This window comes from Phodopus roborovskii, unplaced genomic scaffold (genome assembly GCF_943737965.1).
Source record: "Phodopus roborovskii unplaced genomic scaffold, PHOROB, whole genome shotgun sequence".
NCBI lineage: Eukaryota > Metazoa > Chordata > Mammalia > Rodentia > Cricetidae > Phodopus > Phodopus roborovskii.
In genome coordinates, this window is record NW_026126540.1 from 9977324 (window position 1) to 9998808 (window position 21485).

General features: G+C 37.2%; 1 protein-coding gene across 1 annotated transcript in view; it reads right to left on the bottom strand.

Annotated features, from left to right (window-relative positions):
* Wdr49 (WD repeat domain 49) overlaps window positions 1-21485 on the bottom strand; it is a 155213-nt gene that overhangs the window by 7217 nt on the left and 126511 nt on the right. Inside the window, exon 16 of the mRNA XM_051199234.1 lies at window positions 6281-6462. Coding sequence (XP_051055191.1) covers window positions 6281-6462 — 182 coding nt within the window. The remainder of the gene's footprint in view (window positions 1-6280; window positions 6463-21485) is intronic.

The window sequence follows — 21485 nt, forward strand, 5'->3', positions numbered from 1 at the left end:
TAAGACAAAACATTTTCTCTCTATGTTGAATGTAGTCAAACATTCGTCACAGAATTGGGAAGTTGACTAGAGCAGGTTAGTGGTGGATATGCAACTCTTTTGTCTGGAAGAGACTGAATTGACTTTTTTCACTCCTCAGAGATAGCAGTTTGGATGACTGTCTCTAAGTTATACTATAGCTTATTTCCCTGTATAAAATGTCATTACTAATTCTCAGTCTATTTTCCATATCAACCTACAACCATCTGAACTTTCTATTGCAATTATGCCACCCCTTGTCACCACCCAAAGACATCACCAAGAACTAAATCCCAACAACCCAGACCTGCCAAACTCTAGGTTGCTTTGTGACAATCCATTTATCCTAGGACCTTCAGCTATCCAAAACTGCCACCTCACAACTTGTGGCTCAGCAAGTGTTGCAGTAGCTTGGCCAACAAGGATTCCTGACATATTGCTTCTGAGATCTTGCTTTGCTGCATCCAGAAGGCTTCTTGCCTCTTCAGGCTTGTTCAGCAGTAAATGACACTCTTTTATCATCCACAAAACAGCCTGACAATACTCACATTTACCCGGAGACTGAGCTTCTGTGCTGCAGAAATAAGAAATCTCATTGTTCTTTTGTGCTCCAGAAACAGTTAATCACAAAAGACCTCAACTGCTCTCATGTAACTGGGACAAAACCATCTCTATCCTTCTTCATTGTTCTCAAAGACTCACAGATGATGATGTCTTCATTTGTGTGAAAAACACAGGCCTCCTTCCCATCTGAGTTGGCCCTCTTTAATGAGAATCCTCCCTATTACAATAGCCTGAATAAAATCATCTCTTTAATAATTCCTTGTAATTTGTCTTGAAGGACCATAACAGTAAAACCAACTTTGCCTGAAGTGTCCCTAATTCAACACACTTTCTACAATTAAAGATTCATAGACTAATTATGAATGCTTGGGGGAGGCAGGGGTGTGTTACTGGTAAACCTGACCCTGTGCTAGCTTTAAGCACTAGGAATACAGTATATGAAAGGGATCTCATGCTGTTGGAGAAACCACTGGGAACAACTTGGAAGATAAACAGGGAGCACAAGGTATTTCAAGTTGAAAAAGAAAGACAGAGAATAGAAAAAAGATATTAAAAGCCCAGTAGCTAAGACTTAAAAGTCACTAGGGGATTAGAAATTGTTTCAAAGTGTCCCATGTTCCTAAGTAATAGTTTAGAGCATTGGCAATACTTGATAAAATGCTTCTTATACTACAGTTGCCAAATAATATTCACTATTGTTTCCTCATTTTAATACCTTTATAATTGGAAATTCTTCCCTTAAAAAAGGTTACTACTTTATAATTAACTGGGAGTAATGACTGAGCCTAAAGGCCTCATTCCATTATTCCCCAGAGTTCCATTTCTAATGCTATATGTCCACACATGGAATTAGAATTAAATGAAAAAAGATGAACTTTAAATGAATTCTAAAATATGTGTATCTTAGCTGTGTTGCTACTCAGTCTTCCACTTTCTCTTTCCTTCCTACCAAGGCCAGTTTCCTTCCTAGAAGGCCCACAGACACTTCCCTCTCAGCAAAACTTGAAACTAACATTTACTAACTTTGAAACCTTTTCATCTGCATTTTTTTTCTGTCAGTGGGGATCTTTTGCTTTGGCAAAACCTGAAACTTACCCAACCTGAAACTTGATAGTCATTCTTATATGTCTCTGATCAGGGCATGTGATCCTTCTCATTCAACATTAAAGACTTTCAAATTAGTTATTCTCCAAAGTTTTCTTATCTTTAAAATAATAATATACTACTTGGTAGATGATTGGGATGTGCTGTTGTGTGCTGTAATTAACCTTTATAACTTCACAAGGCAGGTATCATTACCCTATATAACAGATGAGAAAACTAATAGTAAGAGATGTAATCCATACAATTGCAAATCCCATTCAAAGGCAGAGTAGAGTTGAGGTCAGTTGGACTATACACATATCAACTGTTACACTAAGCTGCCTTCATTGTAGCTACAGCTACTGCCTCCACACTGTGCCTGAAAAAAGAAATTCTAAAATGTGAATGGGATCAAGAACATTTCCTGTTTTTTTTTTTTTTTCAGCAAGAATTTTGTTTCTGTGGAGGATTTTTAGTAGACAGTGCACAGTTATCATTCTCATATGAAACAACGGAAAATGTCAGTTAAATCACAATGGTATTTTTTAATACTTTTATGTTATTTATTTATTTTGGTTTTTTGAGACAGAGACAGGGTTTCTCTGTATTGCTTTGGAGCCTATCTTGGAACTAGCTCTGTAGATCAGGCTGGCCTGAAACTCACAGAGATATGATTACCTCTGCCTCCTGAGTGCAGGATTAAAGGCAGGCACATGAAGAGGAAACCAAGATGAACACATTAACTAAAGGGGAAAACAGCATGGAACTTTTCCTAGATGATCTGATATTAGCTAATGTTTTCTTTATGTCATATGTGTCCATTTTTAGGAGACAGATTTATGCTGGTTGTCATTGAGCCTGACATATACCCAGCACTCAAAAAGATGAGAATTAGCTATTTCAGGCCAGTTTGGGTAGCACAGTTACTTTCAAGACAAACTTGAACAAAGCAAGACTCTATCTTGAGATGGAAGTGTATTCTTTGTCCAAAATGTTATGACAGCTCTCTAGGGTGATAAAATAATATATTGGAATACAGAGAAATGCAGTAGCTTTGGTCAGTATTCCCTTTTGCATTCTCTGAATACTAGTAGAGGTAGGAATCTATTCAGTAGACTGGAAAAGCAAAAAAAATTCCTATGGTCTTGCAAAATTTATAGGACATTATTCCTCATTCAAAAGGCAGAAGTCTAACTCAGGCGCTCTAAATCAAAAGGACTCTAAGCACAGTAAAAACTGTATCTCAGCCCTACCTATCAAAATTCCTAGTTTTACTGACATGAGTTGACCACCATTCTCTCTACATAACTAAAAAGCCTTCATTTCAGTATCTATAAAGATTTTAAAATTTCTTTTGAATATATAAAAACCTTTATAAGACTTACAAAGAAGTCATAAAAGTGTGACCAATAATTGAGAGTAAAAGCGGACAGCAGGAAAAGACACAATATTACCCAGTGTGAGCCATTCAGAGCTATATAATTACTATTAAAAAAAAAAGTCTTGCCTGCATGACTGCAAGAGTATACTGCTATAGCTCCAGCTACACAGAAGACTGAGGCAGGAGGGTCATCTAAGTTCAGGAGTTTGAGGCCAGCCTAAGCAACATAGAAAGACTGCACTTAAAACAAAAGTTTGGGGATTAAACTGCCACTTATTGATGGGATTTGAAGCCAATCCATGAGAAGGAACCCATGCCTGACACTGATGGGGTAACCAAGAACCTAAGACTAGACAAGCCATGGGCATAGTACAAAATACTACAGTCTGCTAAAGAAACAGCAATAAAATGACCCTAGCAATGTTTTGCTATACTCATAGATCATTGTCTTCCTCAGCCATCATCAGAGAAGCTTCCTACTATGTCAGAACATGTTCCAAGAGTGGAGCTGTATGAAGAGAGTTCAGAGTGATTGAGTGTGAGAAAACAGGGCAAGAACCTTGAGAACTTAGTCTCTTCAAAAACATGGAATTGCTCTTGGAATGTGTTATTATGCCCCTCCCAGGTATAGCAGATAGGAACAAGTTTACTTCTGATTATTTATTACAATTGGCTGTTGTTATTTGTTTCAATGCTTTGTGGAAAATATGTTTCTGCCATGTGCTGCTTGTCCTTGTGATTATCTACAGCTGAACTGATGAGAACATCACATGTCTGAGCTTTCTTAACTCCCACAGTATAAACTTCCTGATGCTCTGAATAAAGTTGGCTATTGCATGAAACTTTAATCTACCTCAATTTTAGGCTTTATTCTCCTATGTTACATGACATCTAGAGCACTAAACACTCCTGCAATAGATGGGAACAAATACAGAGACATACAATTGGGCAAAGTGTAGAGAGTGAGAAAACTTGGAACACTCAGTCCTAAATGGGATGTCTCCATCAAATCCCTCCCCAGGATAGCTTCTGTTATGAGCAGTTTTCCTGCCAGCCTTGTCCCAGTGCTGCATCAGCCCCAAATAACACACAGAGATGCTGCATTAGATGTAAAACTGTTGACCTGTTACAAGTGTTTCTTATTGGCTAGCTCTGTCTTAAATACTAACCCATTTCTATCAACCTAAGTGTTTCCACGTGGTCTTATCTGGTCCTCTTTTAAGTCTCTACATCTTGAATCTCCTCTACTACATCTCCCAGAATCCTCCTAGTCCCACCTATCTTGCATTACTAATGACCAACAGTACTTTAATCATTAACCAATAAAAGAAACATATTTACAGAATGACATCTCCCATCACACTTTTCTGTGACTTTCCTAATTCTGGGGTGCTAGGATTACAGGCTGCAACTATGCACACCCATATGGATTCTGGAGATCCAAAATCTAGTCTGTAGCAAATATTTTATCCTCAGACCCATCCTTTCAGCACACATAGTAATTTTTTTTATTAATGTTCTATTGATTTTACATACCAATCCCAGTTCCCCCTCCTTCTCCTCATCCCACTTCCTTTCACCCCCCCCCCCTGCATTATCCCTTCTATGGGGAGCCAACAAAGCTTGGCACATCAAGTTGACAGGACCAAGCCGCTGTCCTCAGCATTAAAGCTGAGCAAGTGTCTCACTGCTGTGGAAAAAATCTCTTATATATTTTAAAGATTTGTTACTCAAATTGGCCTAATAAAACACTGATTGACTGGTAGGCAGACAGGAAGTATAGGTGAGGTAACCAAACTAAGGATGATGGGAAGGGGAAGAGCAGAGGCAGAGTTGTCAGCAGATACGGAGGGAGCAAGCAGATGAATGTACCATGCAAATAAAGGCACTGCCACATTAAAGAGTGTAAATAGGGGATATTGGTTAACTGAAACTATAAGAGTTAGCTAGTAATAAGCCTAAACTATTGGAAGAGCATATTTAATTAATACAAGCCTCTGTGTGGTAATTTAGGAAGTGGCTGCTCTGTATTTGGGACCAGGTGGTCAGGAGAGAAATATTTGTTTACACCCCACCCTGGAGAATGGACTCCCAAATGTCAGCACATACTCCTTCTCAAAGTTACATCATCCTGATGAAAATGACAGGATTTCAGATCGGAAGCCCTATGCCCTGTACCTAAAGGCTTACAGTTTATGGTTACACACTTCTAAGAGAAATGAGCAGAAAAATCTCAAGAAAACAAGCAAATGAGTACAAATTGGGAACAGAAGAAATTTAAGAAAGATCTAGCAATGTGGTAATAGAAGATTGGAAAGAATGCTGATAAAACCTGACAGTTGTTATTATTGGTAACTGAAAAATGTCTCCAAGTGTGGCTATAAGAAAGCAACTTCCTCCTGCAAAGGTATTGTTCAAGAATCAAATTGAACCCTATGTCAGTCACTGAAAACCTTCAGACTGTGAGTCTCAGTTGACTGCCATGTAGCTCAGTTCTCTTTGGTATTGCACATTGAAAACATTCAATTTCATCAATTATTTGAAACAAGATCCCGCACAGTGCCCATATGCTTTCTAAGTACCTCACCCAGTTTCAGGTTGTGTTGCCTGAATTCCTACAAGGCTCCTTTTGTTAGGAAAATGTTTGGAATATAATTCTTCAAATGCTCACAAACAGCAAAGTCTGTAAGAGTCTGAAAAATAGAGCATTCTTGTGCACATGCTGTTTTGAAATGCTCAGAGATCATTCACTTGCATTTTTTTTTTTTACATTAAGCTTCCTTGTCCTCTCTTATTAGCCTCACACTGCCTCTGGAGCCTCTGAGATAATACTCATTAAGTAGCCACTATTTATAGAGGCAAGAGAAGAACAGAGCCAGATTGCCAGAGACTCTTAAGTCTTTAGAATCTCATGATATTTCTATCCCTGGTATTGATTCTGAAGATGAAGGTTATTTGGGGAGGAGAGGTGCTCATCTATGGCAGATTCATAATATCCAAGGCAATTTTCCTTCAGAACAGGGACACAATAGAAATAACCATTTCACATATTGCAACCAGTTGGCTCTTCTTTCTGAAAGCCAGAGCTGTAAACCTTGACAACTACAGTACACTTTGTTTCATGGCAAGCTACAAGGCAAATGTCTTGTTTTCATGCTATTCTCCTGTATTTCCTTTTCCTTTGATGAGGTTGTGTGAGAAAGAGTGGTGATTGGAGGCCAGCTGAGGACTTACTTTCAGAGAGCAAAGGAAGCTCTGGGATGTGGGGTTCATCTTCTGGCTCTTCCTTAAAGTACTTGCCCGGGTCTAGAAGAAATGCAGGTTGATTCACTTCAGGAAGTTCTTTCAAAATGCTAAGTCTTAATGACCTAAATGTACCTTCAAGATGCAAATTTAAGGGAAGGAAGAGAAGAAAAGGACAGTGTTGTTAACTCTGAAGTGAGCTAATGTGATTCCAAATTCACTTTTTAAGACTTAACCTTCTTATTACTCAGCTGCTGCAGCTGCAGTGATTACCACCACATCCTCTAAGCACAGCTGAAAATAAACCCAGGGTTCTTTCTGTTCAAAGGACAAAGAGGAACCCAAGGCTTCCTTTCCATTTATTTTGCATTTTGTGTATTTTTCTACAATACTGCCTTGAAAATGAGTATCCTACAGTTTTGGAAAAGCTTCAATTTCTCTTTTATCTTCAAGAAAATTATGTCCTTTGTGAAATGGAGCATTTTTTCAGTATTTTTAGAACAAAACATCTAAAATTTTGAATTGACAGGTACTTTTTCATTCCTCTATAATATAATATAAGCCACAGCAGCATTTTATTTATTTTGCTATGAAAAAGTAAAGGACTTATGTGAGTCATCCATTAAAAGCAAAGGTTTGAATGAACTGAAAAAACTTTTTTGCCTCAAATGACAAATGAGTAATGAAAGACAAATCAATAGAAGCTAACTGGAGACATGGTTTTGTGTTCCGTAGCTGATAGTTTTGTGGAGGAAGAAACTGTGTTTTTACTATCATGCTGCACTTGCTCGACAAGACCTGCCCCATGACTATGAATCATGAACTTTCTATGCATCACAGTTATTACTCAGAGAGCTTATTAAACCTTGAGTCACCATGTACCACCCTAGCTTCTGATTTTTGTTTTTGTTTTGTTTTGTTTTTTTGAGGAAGGAAAAGAGGATAAATTACTAGGATTTTCATTTTTAATGTGTTCCATAATGCTGATGCTAGACTTCATCACTCTGAGAGTTAGAGTGCTAAGTCAATCATCCATCACCATTTGTAGTGTATGCTAGAAACCTTGCATGTTGTTTAATAAGCCTAAGCTTAATCTTCATCCTTCATCAGAAGATAATAATGTCACCAATTATATTTATTAAGAAGAAATGGACATTCCTGCTAGACAACATAGTTCCTTGTTCTATTCCCATTATTTTATAAAATGCCATTCCATACTGTGTCAATAGCAATTACTTACTGGCTGATTTTTGTATAATTTCATGATAGCAAGGTTTATGTGCTTTTTTCTTATAGATTTTTCTTCTCTTAAACATCAGGCTGAATGTTATTTCTTCTGATGATCTGACAATGGAAAAAAATAATTAAAATCTAGTAACAACTAAAAGGATGGACAGATACTTTCTGCCTATGGTGATACTTTTGCAAAAAGCCTCTCTATTCCTTGTTTGTATATAATTGATGGTGACATTTGCTTAAATTAGTAAAGTGGTGCCTTTGAATAAAATACCCATTACTCAGGTGTTAGCATAGAATAAAGAACACAAAGGAGTAATCTTGGAAAGACTCTTCTATAGTTTGGAAGTCAGGGGGAAATGATACAAACGAAAATTTCACAGAAATACATTCATACTACCCTTGCCTTGTGCTTAGGTGGCAAGATCCACAAAACATGAACATTGATTTTAATCTGTCAGCATCTCTTAAACTCTGACTCTTCTTTTATAGCATCCAAAAACCCAAAATGACCAGTAACTTTATGCTTCTATATGTATCTACCAGAAAATCTTAAAAGAGCTGGAATTTACACAAAATCTCCTATAAATGAAATGTGGGGACCTGTGCTGACTAACCTTGGTTGTCAACTTGACTACATCTGTAATCTACTAAAGCCCAAGCAGCTGGGACACCTGTGAAGGATTTTATTGATTGGATTATTTGACATGGGAAGACTACCTAAATCTGAGTACACTTTCTGTTCATATCCCACATAAAAAAGATGGAAGAAAGAAGTGTTTGTATTTAGCTTGATTGCCCTTACTTTCAATGGCAAATAACTATGTTGCTACTGAGGCATTCCTTTACTGGTGTTAGAACCTATTTCTTTGTTTTGTGATATTGACCAAAGACCAGGAATTCCCTAGGAAACATCTGAGACTCCACCATAGGATTAGACTTGCTGAGACAGCCAGTCTCATGGAGTGAATAACTGCTAGATTCTTAGTCTTTCTGTAAGGAGACAGCCATTGTTGGCCTAATAGGACCATAGCTTATAAGCCACTCTACTAAATTATACACACACACACACATACACACACACACACACACACACACACACACACACACACTGGTTCTGTTCCTTTGAATACAAGAAGGGAAACATTTTTATAACACTATACATCCCTGTCAGAAAAGAGGACTCTATCTTCAGATGCTTAACTTTAACTGTCATGGATACCCAGTTTAATAGATAAAACTTCTGCTTTCAATAGTCACTGTCAGCGTGTAAGGAGCACCAGACCTGGGAGCACACAACCTTCTCAAGTCATGTGGAATGATGGGAACTTGCTGACTTCCTACTCTGCATCCTTTTCCCATGTCACCTGGCCCTTCATGGTTACCACTCTCTCACCTAATAATGTCTATTTCCAATTCTGCACAGATTTTGTTAGCTATTGAATAATCAGATGCTTCATAAAACTTCAGTCTGAGTTTTCTTTCTATGTAAAGAAAACTGTGGTTGGGGGGTTGGGGGACTTTCATGGTTGGTCATGGAAATGCCCAGAGGGAAGAGGGAAAGTGTCAACTCCTTGGAGTGGGAGCTGCAGGTGGTTGTTAGTCTCAAGATGTAGTGCTTGGTTGGAAACAAGCTCCAGTCTTCTACAACACTAGCCAGCTTTTACCACTGATCTGTCTTTCCCACCTTCTTGCCATGGTTTGAAAGAGGTCCATTGAATTAAACTTCCATGGTGTTATAAAACAGATGTTAATTTATTGCCTTTATTTTCTCTATTCCATTTTTACAGTATCTCACTAACTCAGCTTGAAATATCAGTACAAGTAAAATCAATCTGTGTATAGTTTTTATTGTTACTATCTGGTGCAATTTACATAACTTCAGAATTTATTGACTGATATTTTATTGATTAGTAAGCTTTTCACTCAAGAAAATAATTTTAAGTTTACAGAAAAGTTATGACAATGCACAGAATTCTAGGAAAACTCTCACTCAATTTTGTTTTTCTTTTTGGATTTCTTACATTAAATACTTATTACATTGTTAAGATAACAATATTATGACCTAACAAGCAGGCACTTTACTTTCAGTTAAGAAGCAGTTACAGAAGAAGTTATGTTATCATCAATTAAAAGACTGGGATATAGGGTCCAAAAAAAAAAAAAAAAAAAAAATAGGGGAGGAATACCTAACTGTGGTACCTATTAGCATACCAAACAACATCCTGGCTTCCAGGCTCACTCAGAATCACAAAGACCTGTTACAGAGTCCATGCTAGCACTCTGCCTCTTCTCAACAATTCTCATCCCATTCCCTACCCTAAAGTCCTACAGCTCAAGGGCTTCCCTTTCCAATGATGCTATTTTGGCCATTCAAACTCTAGGTCTTAATTTTCCTTACTTGGCACCTTTCTCTTGCCTCTGTTTCTTGGTCATCTCTTTCTCTTTTGCTGCCTCTCCCCCACTTCTTCTCATGGAGGTTTAATCTGGCCAAATTCAGTGTATTATTGTATCTCCTTGACCTAGACTCTTCCAGGTACCTCTGGCTGTACTCTCCCTCATATCTATAGTACAAACCTCTGTCCTCAACCATATCTTGGAATGGGCTTGTCCTCATTTTATACAACAATTAACTGTAACTACAGTTCTAGGAAATCTGATGCCTCCTGGCCCCCATGGGCTGCTGTAGCCAAATGGTGTCCATGAATTTATGAAAAGATACATGTACACTTACAAATAAAGAAAATAATTTTTAAGACATTATTCTAAAAGTTGATATTAGCATCTAATTAACTAAACTCCCACATTTTATTATTGGTGTTTTTATTATTTGTTATTTTTTTAATGTCCCTTTTTCTGTAGTGTCAAAATTCTAAGTATTTCAATCCTCAGCCTTCTGTAGCCATGACACCTGCCATGTCTGTCACACTCTTTACAATTTTAAGGAGCACTTGTCATACTTTTTGCAGACTAACCGTTAATTTGGACCTGTGTCATGCTTTCAATTGGTTGTACTGTAGTTATTGGTCATTTTGAGGAAAGTGACAAGGGTGAAGTGCTGTCTCGATTACATACTATCAGAAATACATTGTCACCTGACTGCTGATAGTAACCTTTATCACCTGGAAAATATGATTTTGTCAAACATGCACTAAAAAAAGCTTACTGTACTCATTGTAATAATGTTTTTCTTTAGAAGCAAGAAACCAAACAGCCCATAATTTAGGGGAGGTGACGTGAAAAGTTGGGTGCTATTTCTTGAGTTTCCCTGTGTCTATTCGAGATTCATTTGAAATCACATATTTTCTAAGAGAGCTTTACTCTCTGAAAATAAACTTCATATATATGTAAAGTTTTTTCCCCAGTAATACTGGATTTGCTTCCCTCACAATAGATCATTGCCTCTAAAAAGTAACATATTATTAGGACCAGAGAGAAGGCTCAGCTATTAATAGCACATACTGCTCTTGCAAGAGACCCCAGTTTGCTTCCCAATGCCCATGTTGGGTGACTAACAACTGCCTGTAACTCCAACTCCAGAAGAATCCAGTACCTTTTGCCTCCTGAAGCATGTGTATTCATGATCACACACCAACACAAAGATACACACACAACGAAAAAGAATAAACACAAATAGTTTGAAAGAAGCATATTATTTAGCCATTTCCGGGTTTCACAGACTAAACCCAGCATTTTATGACGGTACAGAAATCTGTACCAGTGAGAATTTGATAGTGAATACAGAGAAGGTAGGCTGCTACATAGTTAAACTTTGTAACTATTGGATTAATAATACATTTCACTAGGAAAGAATCATAGACATAAGTTGACTGTAAAAGCATGGGAAGTAGGAAGGTCACACATCTGAATAGTTAATGACAAACCTTGACTTTCCCCAAAGTGTTATGACCTTTACCCCTACTCAACCATTTGTTTCAGCAGCCTCACAGAGTACAATTTAAACTAACTCTCTTTTGTAATAACAAAATATCTCATGCAGAGATAGACGGAACTAGGTAAAAAGGTAAAAGAACCTTCCAGGAATATAATATATCAATTGACCTACTTAAATGATTACATATAGAATAGGATTAGGCTAATAAACCTTGAAGGTAAAGGCATCTCTGTGTAATACTAGATTGCAATGGCATCTATATACTCTAAGACCAAGAACATGCCATTTGCTTTCCACCAATATCTACCATTCAGAAGAGTGGTTATCATGAAAGTTTACTGAGAACTGGAAAGGGGTGAATATTCCTAAAAGGTGGTGCAGAGATAAAAATAATGAAGTAGAATAATATAATAAAAGGCTTAAATCATTTATGTTTTTTTTTCTTCAAAACTGTTTTACTTGGTTGTGTGAGAGGGGGCACTATGACTTCAACAATTTCTTTCTGCTCTGGATGTAGACTGGAAATGCAATAACTGTGGTAACTGTGGCAGGACCTCCAGAGTCCTACTAGGAATAACATGAAAATAAAAGGCAATGGCTCTGATACAGTAGGTACTTCACAAGATACTGGGTGACTGAGGAAGAATGCTTCATCATTTTAATCTGGTACATGCTGCGCAAGCATCAGGGCGTAAGAGGAAAGTTTTAACTCTGCAACTAGAATGTCTGTTTGAATCCTTTGGTTGAATATTTTATTCTGTCTTCCTGACTTTCTCTGATGTGAAATGGAAATGAAAAAACATCCCCATCCTGAAAGTTTAGTAAGAATAAATAACTTGAGAGAGAGAGAGAGAGAGAGAGAGAGAGAGAGAGAGAGAGAGAGAGAGAGAGAGAGAATACCTTAAGAATAATTGAACAATTTCTGGAATATTGTAAGAGCTCAGTGAATGTGTGTTACTATTATTTTATTCAACAACATGTCATGATTTTATGCTAAGAAGGGAGTTCCAACACCATTTTTAGCAAGTTCTAGTACTCTTGGTAACTATTAGAAAGCTCAGACAAAATGTTGAGAAATATGTCACTCTCTAAATAATAGCTTACTCTTTTAGGGTTTTGAAGACTTAAATTTTAAAAATTAACAGGCCTTTGTATTTCATATTTGAGTGTATGGTAATTATCACCACAGATTGTTGGCAAAAGTTGGCTGTCAGTCACTAAAGACATTTATGTCAGATAATCTCTAATTTAAAATAGGATATAATGATTTTTGTATGTTTTTTTAAAGTCTGTTTTCAAATTGCTTTCTAACATGGCATGTATTGTCAAAATAATTAGACAATCATTAGCAATACAATTTTATATATCAACTCCTTACTAGTAATGATAGAGCATTATTGCAAGGATGTAAGAAATGATGAAGTGCAGCTTCTGCTTTATGAAAATCACTGTGAAGTTAATATAAATTCTTACTTTGTTTCTCATCTGACTGTTTTATAGTTTTTTATAATTAATCTCTCTCTAAAGTCATTTTTTAAAATGATGGTCCAAAGAGAAAAATGTGACATATAGTCAAAGAAAGAATAGAATTGCTTACTATTTCTGTAGAACAATAATGAATATTGATGAATGGGTGCTCTATGAAATGGATAGATCCGTCTTATCTATAATAGAGATTAAGTAGAAGAGCATGTAACATGCTGCATAAATGCATCTCATCGGGATTGTTCAAAGAGAGGCTGAATATACTAAAGATGTTACTGGGAACAGTCTAATATGCATATAATATTTTTTTCAACTTCCCTATTAAATTATTAGAAATTAATACACATAACAAAATATTCACATTCACAAACAAAAGAATCTGATTTAAAACAATGAGTATTATATCCTGGAAAGGATGAGTGGGGAGAAAGAGGCAGAGTACTCTTTTTTATTTTGAGGGCAGCCTGGTTTATATACAATGATCAAGGCCATCCAGGACTATACAGTGAGATTCTATCTCAAAATCAACTCCTCTCCAAATCACAAATACCAACCAAACAACAACAGCAGCAAACTGATATCGAGGGAGGACCAATGAGATAGTACAGTGTATGAAGGCACATGTCACCAGCCTCAGGATCTGAGCTCAATCCCTGGAACCCACATGGTCAAATGAGAGACCCAGCTACGGAAAATTGTCTTCTGACCTTCAGACACACACTGTGGCACGTGTGCATATACAAATATCCACATATAAGATGACAAATAAGTGCAGCAGTGGTGACTTCCTGCACAAAGCCTACACAAGATCAAGCCAGTCAACACCCCAATGTGGCTTGGTGAGGGACTGCGGAACCTCACTTTCAGCTGAGGGACTACTGACAGTTGATGGTGCTCTGGAAAGAAGAACCAGTTTCCTTTAAGGTTGTGGCCCTGGTAAATCAGCTGTACTCCAGTACAAGACACCACACTTCTTAGTATATAGGCAGCACAAATTAAACTAACTGAGCTATTTAAAATAAAAAAAGAGGAAAGAGGGCTTGAAACTGGAAGGAACAGTGGAAATGTAGTGGATCTGAGAAGAGTTAGAGAGAGGCCTGAGAATAAATGTAACTAAAATACATGTGCATGTGTATACATTTCCAAAAAATACTAAACATATATTTTTAAAAGACACATGATGGGAGCAGTTTAATGGCAACAATAGTGTCTAATCTTGAATAAGAAGTCAGAAAAAATATTTCTTATATGAGCTGTGGGAAACACTAAAATATTAACCATAAATTTTATGTTTGAGGCAGAGTCCTTTTGTTGTTCACTGCTACCTATAGCAGTCATGCTAGCTCATGAGTTCTTTCAGAAATTCTTTTGTGTCTGTCTATCCAATTTTGTAGTAGGAACACTCAGATTATAGATATATAGTACCATGCCTAACTTTCATGTGGGTTCTGGGGAATTGAACTGAAGTCTTTATGCTTGCATGGTATGGTAAGCATTTTACTCAAGGTTCTGCCTCCTAAGCACTATATTATTTTTGTGGTGTATGTGTGTGTGAGTGTGTGTGTGTGTGTGTGTGTGTGTGTGTGCGTGTGCTAAAAATATGTACTAAGCCACCAATGATATTTTTATTTCAATTAATTTTGAAAATCTTTGTATGTATTAATAATATACAGACAATAGGAAAAGTGGTCATATTAAAGACAGAAAAGACTAAAGCAGTGGTTCTCAAGATATGGGTCATGATCCCTTAGAAGGTCAAATGACCCTTTCACAGGGGTGACCAAATACCATTATAAAACATAGATATTTACATTATGATTCATAACAGTAACAAAATTACAGTTATGAAGTAACAAAGAAAATTATTTTATGGGGTCACTAGCACATGTAAAACTATATTAAAGGGTCACAACATTAAGAATGTTAAGAACAACAGGTTTTAAGTAATTTTATTTACTCAGTATATATTACTAAATCTATCTAGTAATAGTCTATTAATAAAGGCATTTAATATTTTTATTCTTAACATTTTACACAATAATTGAGCAACATGTAGTTGTTTTAATATATATTCAAAATTCTTTCTCTAATATTTTTTGAAAACCTTGGCCAACCTCTTTGGAGTGATGGGTTTAGTAAACGGGAAAAAAAGTGTTGCTTTTACAATAAAAATATATCTTGTGGTTATTCTGTCTAAATGTTTCTTTTGCACTTAATTTTCTTTTGTAGAAATATATTCCAGTATACTCCTCCATGGTCTCTGTATAAGTTCTTGCCTCCAGGTTCCTGCCCTGTTTGAATTCCTGTCCTGACTTTCTTCAACAGTAGACTATGATGTGGTACTGTAAACCTAATAAACCCTTTATGGGGTTGTCTTCCTGCATATATGTTTCTCTTATTAGTTAATGAACAAACCACTGTTTTGCCAATGAGGCAGGAAGATAGGCAGGTCTAGGAGACAAGGAGAATTCTGGGAAAGGTACACAAAGTGATCCTGCCAGACAGAGTCTCGATGATACCAGAGGAGTAACACCATGCCAGGGCATTACCAGGTAAGGCTCAGTCTCATGGAAATACATAGACTGATAGAAGTAGGTTAATAATTAAGACAGAGATAGCCAATAATAAAAAAAAAACCTAGCCACCAGTCAACAGTTTTAAAATTAATGTAGCATCTGTGTGTTTATTTGGGGCTCAAGGGTCTCAGGACCAGCCAGAACAAAGAAGCTCTCACAACAAACCTTTTCCTCCTCAACCTATTTTTGGTCTTGGTGTTTTGTCACAGCAATAGTAACCCTTACTTAAAGAGAGTACAAATACTACATATTGCTACCACTTTTTAAAAAAAAAAAAAAAAAGCATGTTCAAAATGGTTTTTGTTTCCTATTGTATCCCTTTACTTATTTCCCCACTGTTTTTTTTTATTATTATTTTCATATAGTTTGGTGGTTTGAATTAGATGAACCCCATTTTCTTGTGGATTTGGATGTTTGACACCCAGTTGGTTATGCTGTTTGGCTGTTTGTGTAGACGTGGGATCTGTGGAATTACTGGAGAAAGTGAGTCACTCAGCAGTGAGTTTTGAGATTTAAAGCTTCCTTCCATCTTCAGTTGGTTCTTTATTTCCTGCTTGTGGTTGGGGACATGAGCTTTCAGCTGTTTCTGAACTCTTATCCCTCTGGGACTGTAAGCCAAAAATAAACCCTTCTGTCAGCACTAGAAAAGTGACTAATACAAATAGTAATTGTTTTTGTTTTTTGTTTTTGTTTTTGTTTTGCAGAACTAAGGGAAAGATCTGTTTCTCTGTATCCATAGCTAACTTGGCACTAAGACCTTGCTGTCAGTTGTTGAAGTACTCCACTCATCTTCATCTTCCCAAAATTTACATTTAAGATAGTTTCTCTCCACCTACATACTTCACACACATGATTTCATGAAATCTTTTCATTGTTAGAGAATCCAAATGTTCCTTTATAAGCCAGAATATAATAGGTACTAAAGTATTTTTTTCTGGGAAAAGAACTAGGGGAATTCAGATGAATATAAAAGTTACTTAAATATTCATGTCCCTTTCTTATTCCTTAGTTATACCTTTTCTGTCCTCTTATATCTTTCTTACATCATTCCTCTCATGTAAATACACTGACATCTACAATCACCAAGTCATCAAAAAGAAAGTTTCTTCCAGTCTTTTCACATTTTAAGATACTTTTGTTTTTCTTTTGCACTTTTTCCTGAGGATTCAGAAAGCAAAGTCAGCTACAAGCTATAGAGACCAGGTGGTGGTGGGATAGACATTAATACCACCACTTGGTAGGTAGAGGTAGACAGATCTCTGTTAGTTCAAGGCCACACTGAGCTACTCAAAAATGATTCAGTCCTAAAGAGAAACAGCTCACACAAAGATGATCTCAGCACCTGGGAACACACTACTTTAGTCCCAGCTTTAGAGAAGTATATAAAAGGCAGGAGCCTAGTGTCGCCGACTGCATTTCTGAGATAGTCTTTGGATTCTCTCCAGCCATGCTGAGGAGAGGCAGCCGTTGAGAATTGGTAAAGAGCTGGTCAATCAGCCCCTTCAGCCTGAGCTAGAGGTGAGAGCTATTGTCTGGCTGCTTTGAAGCTTGAACCCCAATGTCTGTCTCTGGGTCTTTTACAACTTATGTTACTGGTCTAATACATTTCTTGTGTTTACTCATTTGATTAAGTAAAAAGCTTGGGCTTGAGAAATTTTTTTCCCAAAAAAACAATTACCCAAGGTTGAAAAGTCTTTGCAAAATCTAAAAAAGTTACTGGAAAGCTCAGCTGACACGTTAGAGCTGATAAAAGTATTGTTGATGTCCTGGTCACATCCTGGAAAAACCAAGGGATAAAACCAACAATTCAATTGTGAGAATTCTTTCAATTACCAAATAATTCCTAAATGACATTATTATATGCTATATCTTAACAACAATTGCAAAGTGATTATAAGACAATTATCTGGAATAAGTAGAATTTTAAAGAGCACAAGCAGTCATCCTTGAAAAGTGTGCTTCACAGGAGAGAAAAATGTGCCTCCCTATCCTGAGCTCATCCATGGCCTTCAGACACACACTCAGTGTGGGAAGACCAAGTGAGAAAAACAAAATTCCAGTTTTAAAGAAAATCTGTGAATTTTAAAACCTACCAGCAAATCTCCTGATAAAAAAAGGTGTCTAGAAGTGATAAGACATAGAACAAAATGAGATAGAAATCCAGTAAGTGTGTGTGTGTGGGGGGGGGATGCTCAAAGCACTGATTCTTTTTAAAAGATAACAATACAATTTATCATAAAGAATGGTATACAATCAGGTGGTGGTAGTACATGCCTTTAATCCCAGCACTCAGAGGGCAGAATCAGGCAGATCTCTGTGAGTTTGAAGCCAGCCAGATTTAGAGATTCCAGGACAACCTGGTCTACAGAGTGAGTTCCAGGACAAACTCCAAGAGAAGCCCTGCCTGGAAAAACAAGAGAAAAAAGAAAAAAACGAATAGACTGAAGTTTCAAGATGGTTCAGGAGCTAAGAGCTCTTGCCACACAAGTCTGACAATTTCATTTCAATCACTGATGGGAAGAAAGAACTGACTGCAAAAGGTTTCCTTCTAGAAATGGTCTACATGAGATATTTGTGGAAAATTGTGCTAATTAAACAAATTTAAAGTATATGAATATCAGCCAACAACCAAGAGCAAACTTAAGCCCCGGAGTCTCTTAGTGTTGAAGCTCATAGGTATAGTAGTTTTAAATAAATAAATAAATAAAAAAAATCCCAATGCAATTCTCCACAGACTTGGAAAGAACAATGCTCAACTTCATATGGAAAAACAAACAAAAAACAAAAGAACAAGATGACCAAAACAATCCTGTAAAATAGATAAACTTCTGTAGGTATCATCATCCATGACTTCAAGCTCAACTCTAGAGCTATAGTAACAAAAACAGCTTGATATTGACATGAAAACAGACACATGGATCAATGGTAATGAATTGAAGACATTGACTTTAATCCACATACTTCTGAACACATAATTTTTGACAAAGAAGTCAAAACTGTGCAGTGAAAAAAGAAAGCATCTTCAACAAATGGTGTTGGCATAATTGGATGTTAACGTGGTGAAGAATGCAAATAGATCCACATCTATTGCCATGTAAAGAAATTCAAGTCCAAGGGGATCAAAGACTTCAACATAAATCCAGTTACATTAAGCCTGATAGGGGAGAAAGTGGGAAGTAGCTAGCCTTGAACACATTGGCCCAGGAGATCTCTTTCTAAATATAGCACCTATAGCACAGACAATGAGAGCAACAACCAATAAATTGAACCTTCCAAAACTGAAAAGCTTCAGTAAGACAAATGACATGGTAAATAAGATAAAACAGCAGCCTACAGAACAGGAAAAGATCTTCACTAACCCCACATCTGACAGAGAGCTGATCTCCAATATATATATAAAAAACTCAAGAAACTAGAAATCAAAATACCAAACAATTCCATTAAAAAATGTGGTACAGATGTAAACAGAATTCTCAACAAAAGAATCTCAAATGGCCAAGGATGGATAAATAAATGTGGTACATTTATACAATGGAGTATTATTCCTATGTAAAACCAATGACATCAGGAAATTGGAAAACAAATGGATAGAATTAGAAAAATGAATCAACCTGAGTGAGGTAACACAGACTGAGAAAGACAAAATGGTATGTATTCACTCATAAGTGGTTAATAGATGTAAAGCAAAGGACTACACTCCACAGCTCCAGATAAGGTAGGTAACAAGGAAGACTCTAACATGGACACATGGATCACCCTAGGAAGGGGAAATAAATGAGATATACTGGATAAACTTGGGAAGGAGTTATTAGGGGAGGAGATAGGGGATAGGAACAAGAGGAAATGAAATGGTCCAATTGTGGGAGGAACAGAGTGGAAGACCAGTAAAAGATATTTTGATATTTTGGGGTTAAGGAGAAACCTGATGGTAAGAAAATTCCCAGGAATCCACAAGCATGACCCTAATAAGACTCATAGCAATAGTGGAGAGACTGCTGAACTGGCCTTTCCCTGTAATCAGGTTGGTGGCCATCCTTACTGCCATCATAGAGCCTTCATCCAGTACCTGATGAAATCAGATGCACAGATACATAGCCAAACACCAGGCCAAGCTCGAGGATCCATCAAAGATTATATGAGCAAGAGAGGGGGTGTCAAAGTCAGGATGGGGAAACAGAGACAGCTGAATCAAGCTTGTGGGAGCTCATAGACTCTAGACAAACAGCTGGGGAGACAGCATGGGACCAAACTAAGCCCTTTGCTTGTTAATGACAGTTGTGTAACCTGCTCTATTTGTGAGATCCCTAGCAATGAGACCGAGATCTATCCCTGGTGCATGAGATGGCTTTTTGCCATGGTGAGATACTTTGCTCAACCTAGATGCAAGAGAGAGGGCCTTAGTCCTGTCTCAACTGAATGTGCCAGACTTTATTGACTCCACATAGGAGGCCTTACTCTTTCTGAGGAATGGATACGGTGGTTTGGGGGAGGTATTGCAGGGGCAAGAAAAGAAGAGGGAGGGAAAATTCTGATATGTAAAATAAATAAAACAAAATGAAAACATAATTATATTAGTGTTTAAAGGGGTTTAGAATAACTGCTCTCTTTTTGCTGAATTTAGCAGGATTTTCTAGAGACCACATGACAATTTTTTTAATTTACATATCGTCTTAGTTACTTCAATTTTATGCTTTAGCCTGCAAAAGCATCAGTTATTCTAGTTAGTATGTCTGGACCATGGTCAGCATTATAGACATCTCCAAAAAATTGTTAAGATTGTTGTTGCTACTGGGGTATGGATGACTGAGAGGTATCTTGTCAGCTTTGGGCGATGAAACATGATCCACCAAACTCAATAAACTCACATGGAGTTTACCAATCAGGAGCAGAAATGGAAAACAAGAGAGACAAAAAGACAGAGAGACACACAGAGAGAGAGAGGTGGGAGGCACTTGCTCATAAAGGGAAAAAGAATGGTTTAGAATGAGTCTCAGTAGCTGGGCCCATTGAAACTGGAGCCGTGGAGCTGCCATTGGCCCCAGTTCCACATGGTTTCTGCATGCAGAGCCCTTATGCAATCACCTAACACATGCACAATGCAGCCATGCTGATTTCTGCATGCAGAGCAATTATGCAGCCACCTAACACATGCATAATGCAGCCATACAACATTTGACAGCCTTTGAGCAGTCTGTGAGAAGCTATCACCTGTCAAAGATGGATCAGGGGCGAGGGAAAGTAGCCAGAGGAAAAGCAATCCAGGGGCAGGGAGAGATCCCAAGGTTAGAGAGGCCCTTGACCAGGGCCTCTCCCTAAGGAGAAGGCACAAAGGCACAGGTTCAGGAGAGAGCTGGAACAGTGTGACTGGCCTGTGCTTAGCAGAAACCTCTCAGGCAGTAGAAGGAGAGGAGTCAGAAACAGGAATAGAGTTAGGTTTCCCGGGACCCAGGAAGAGGGAGAAGCCAGGATATCAACAGTATGCAGGCAAACACAAAACAGAATCAGGACAAGATGGTGTTACCTTAGCCATTTCACTTTAAACTCTATTTCATGCCCTCTCTCTGTCTCTCTGCCTTTCTCAGTATCTTTCTCTCTCCTTCTATCTCCCTCCCTCTTTGTTTCATAAATAAATGAAATAAATAAATATGAAAATTTATTTTTAAAATTGTAAACTAGCATGTTGCCTGGAATATATACTATTTTCATATACATTTTTTTATAGACATGAAATAAATAGGAAACGTGATCTTACTGCTTTGGCCTTGGTAACTCTCATCTCCAATCTAAGTTGCTGAGAAACATCTTATCCTTGGTACAGTTTCCATTCTCTGCCTTCTATGCTTATACATATTGGCAATGTTCTATTTCTAAATCAAAAATGTCCTTTGCTTGAGAATAAATTGCTACTTGACATTTTGGAAAGCTACAATTAAAAGAGATGGAAGAATAAATACCAAAGTTCAATTTAGCATAACTGGTTGTTAAAAAGAGAACATTTTTCTTT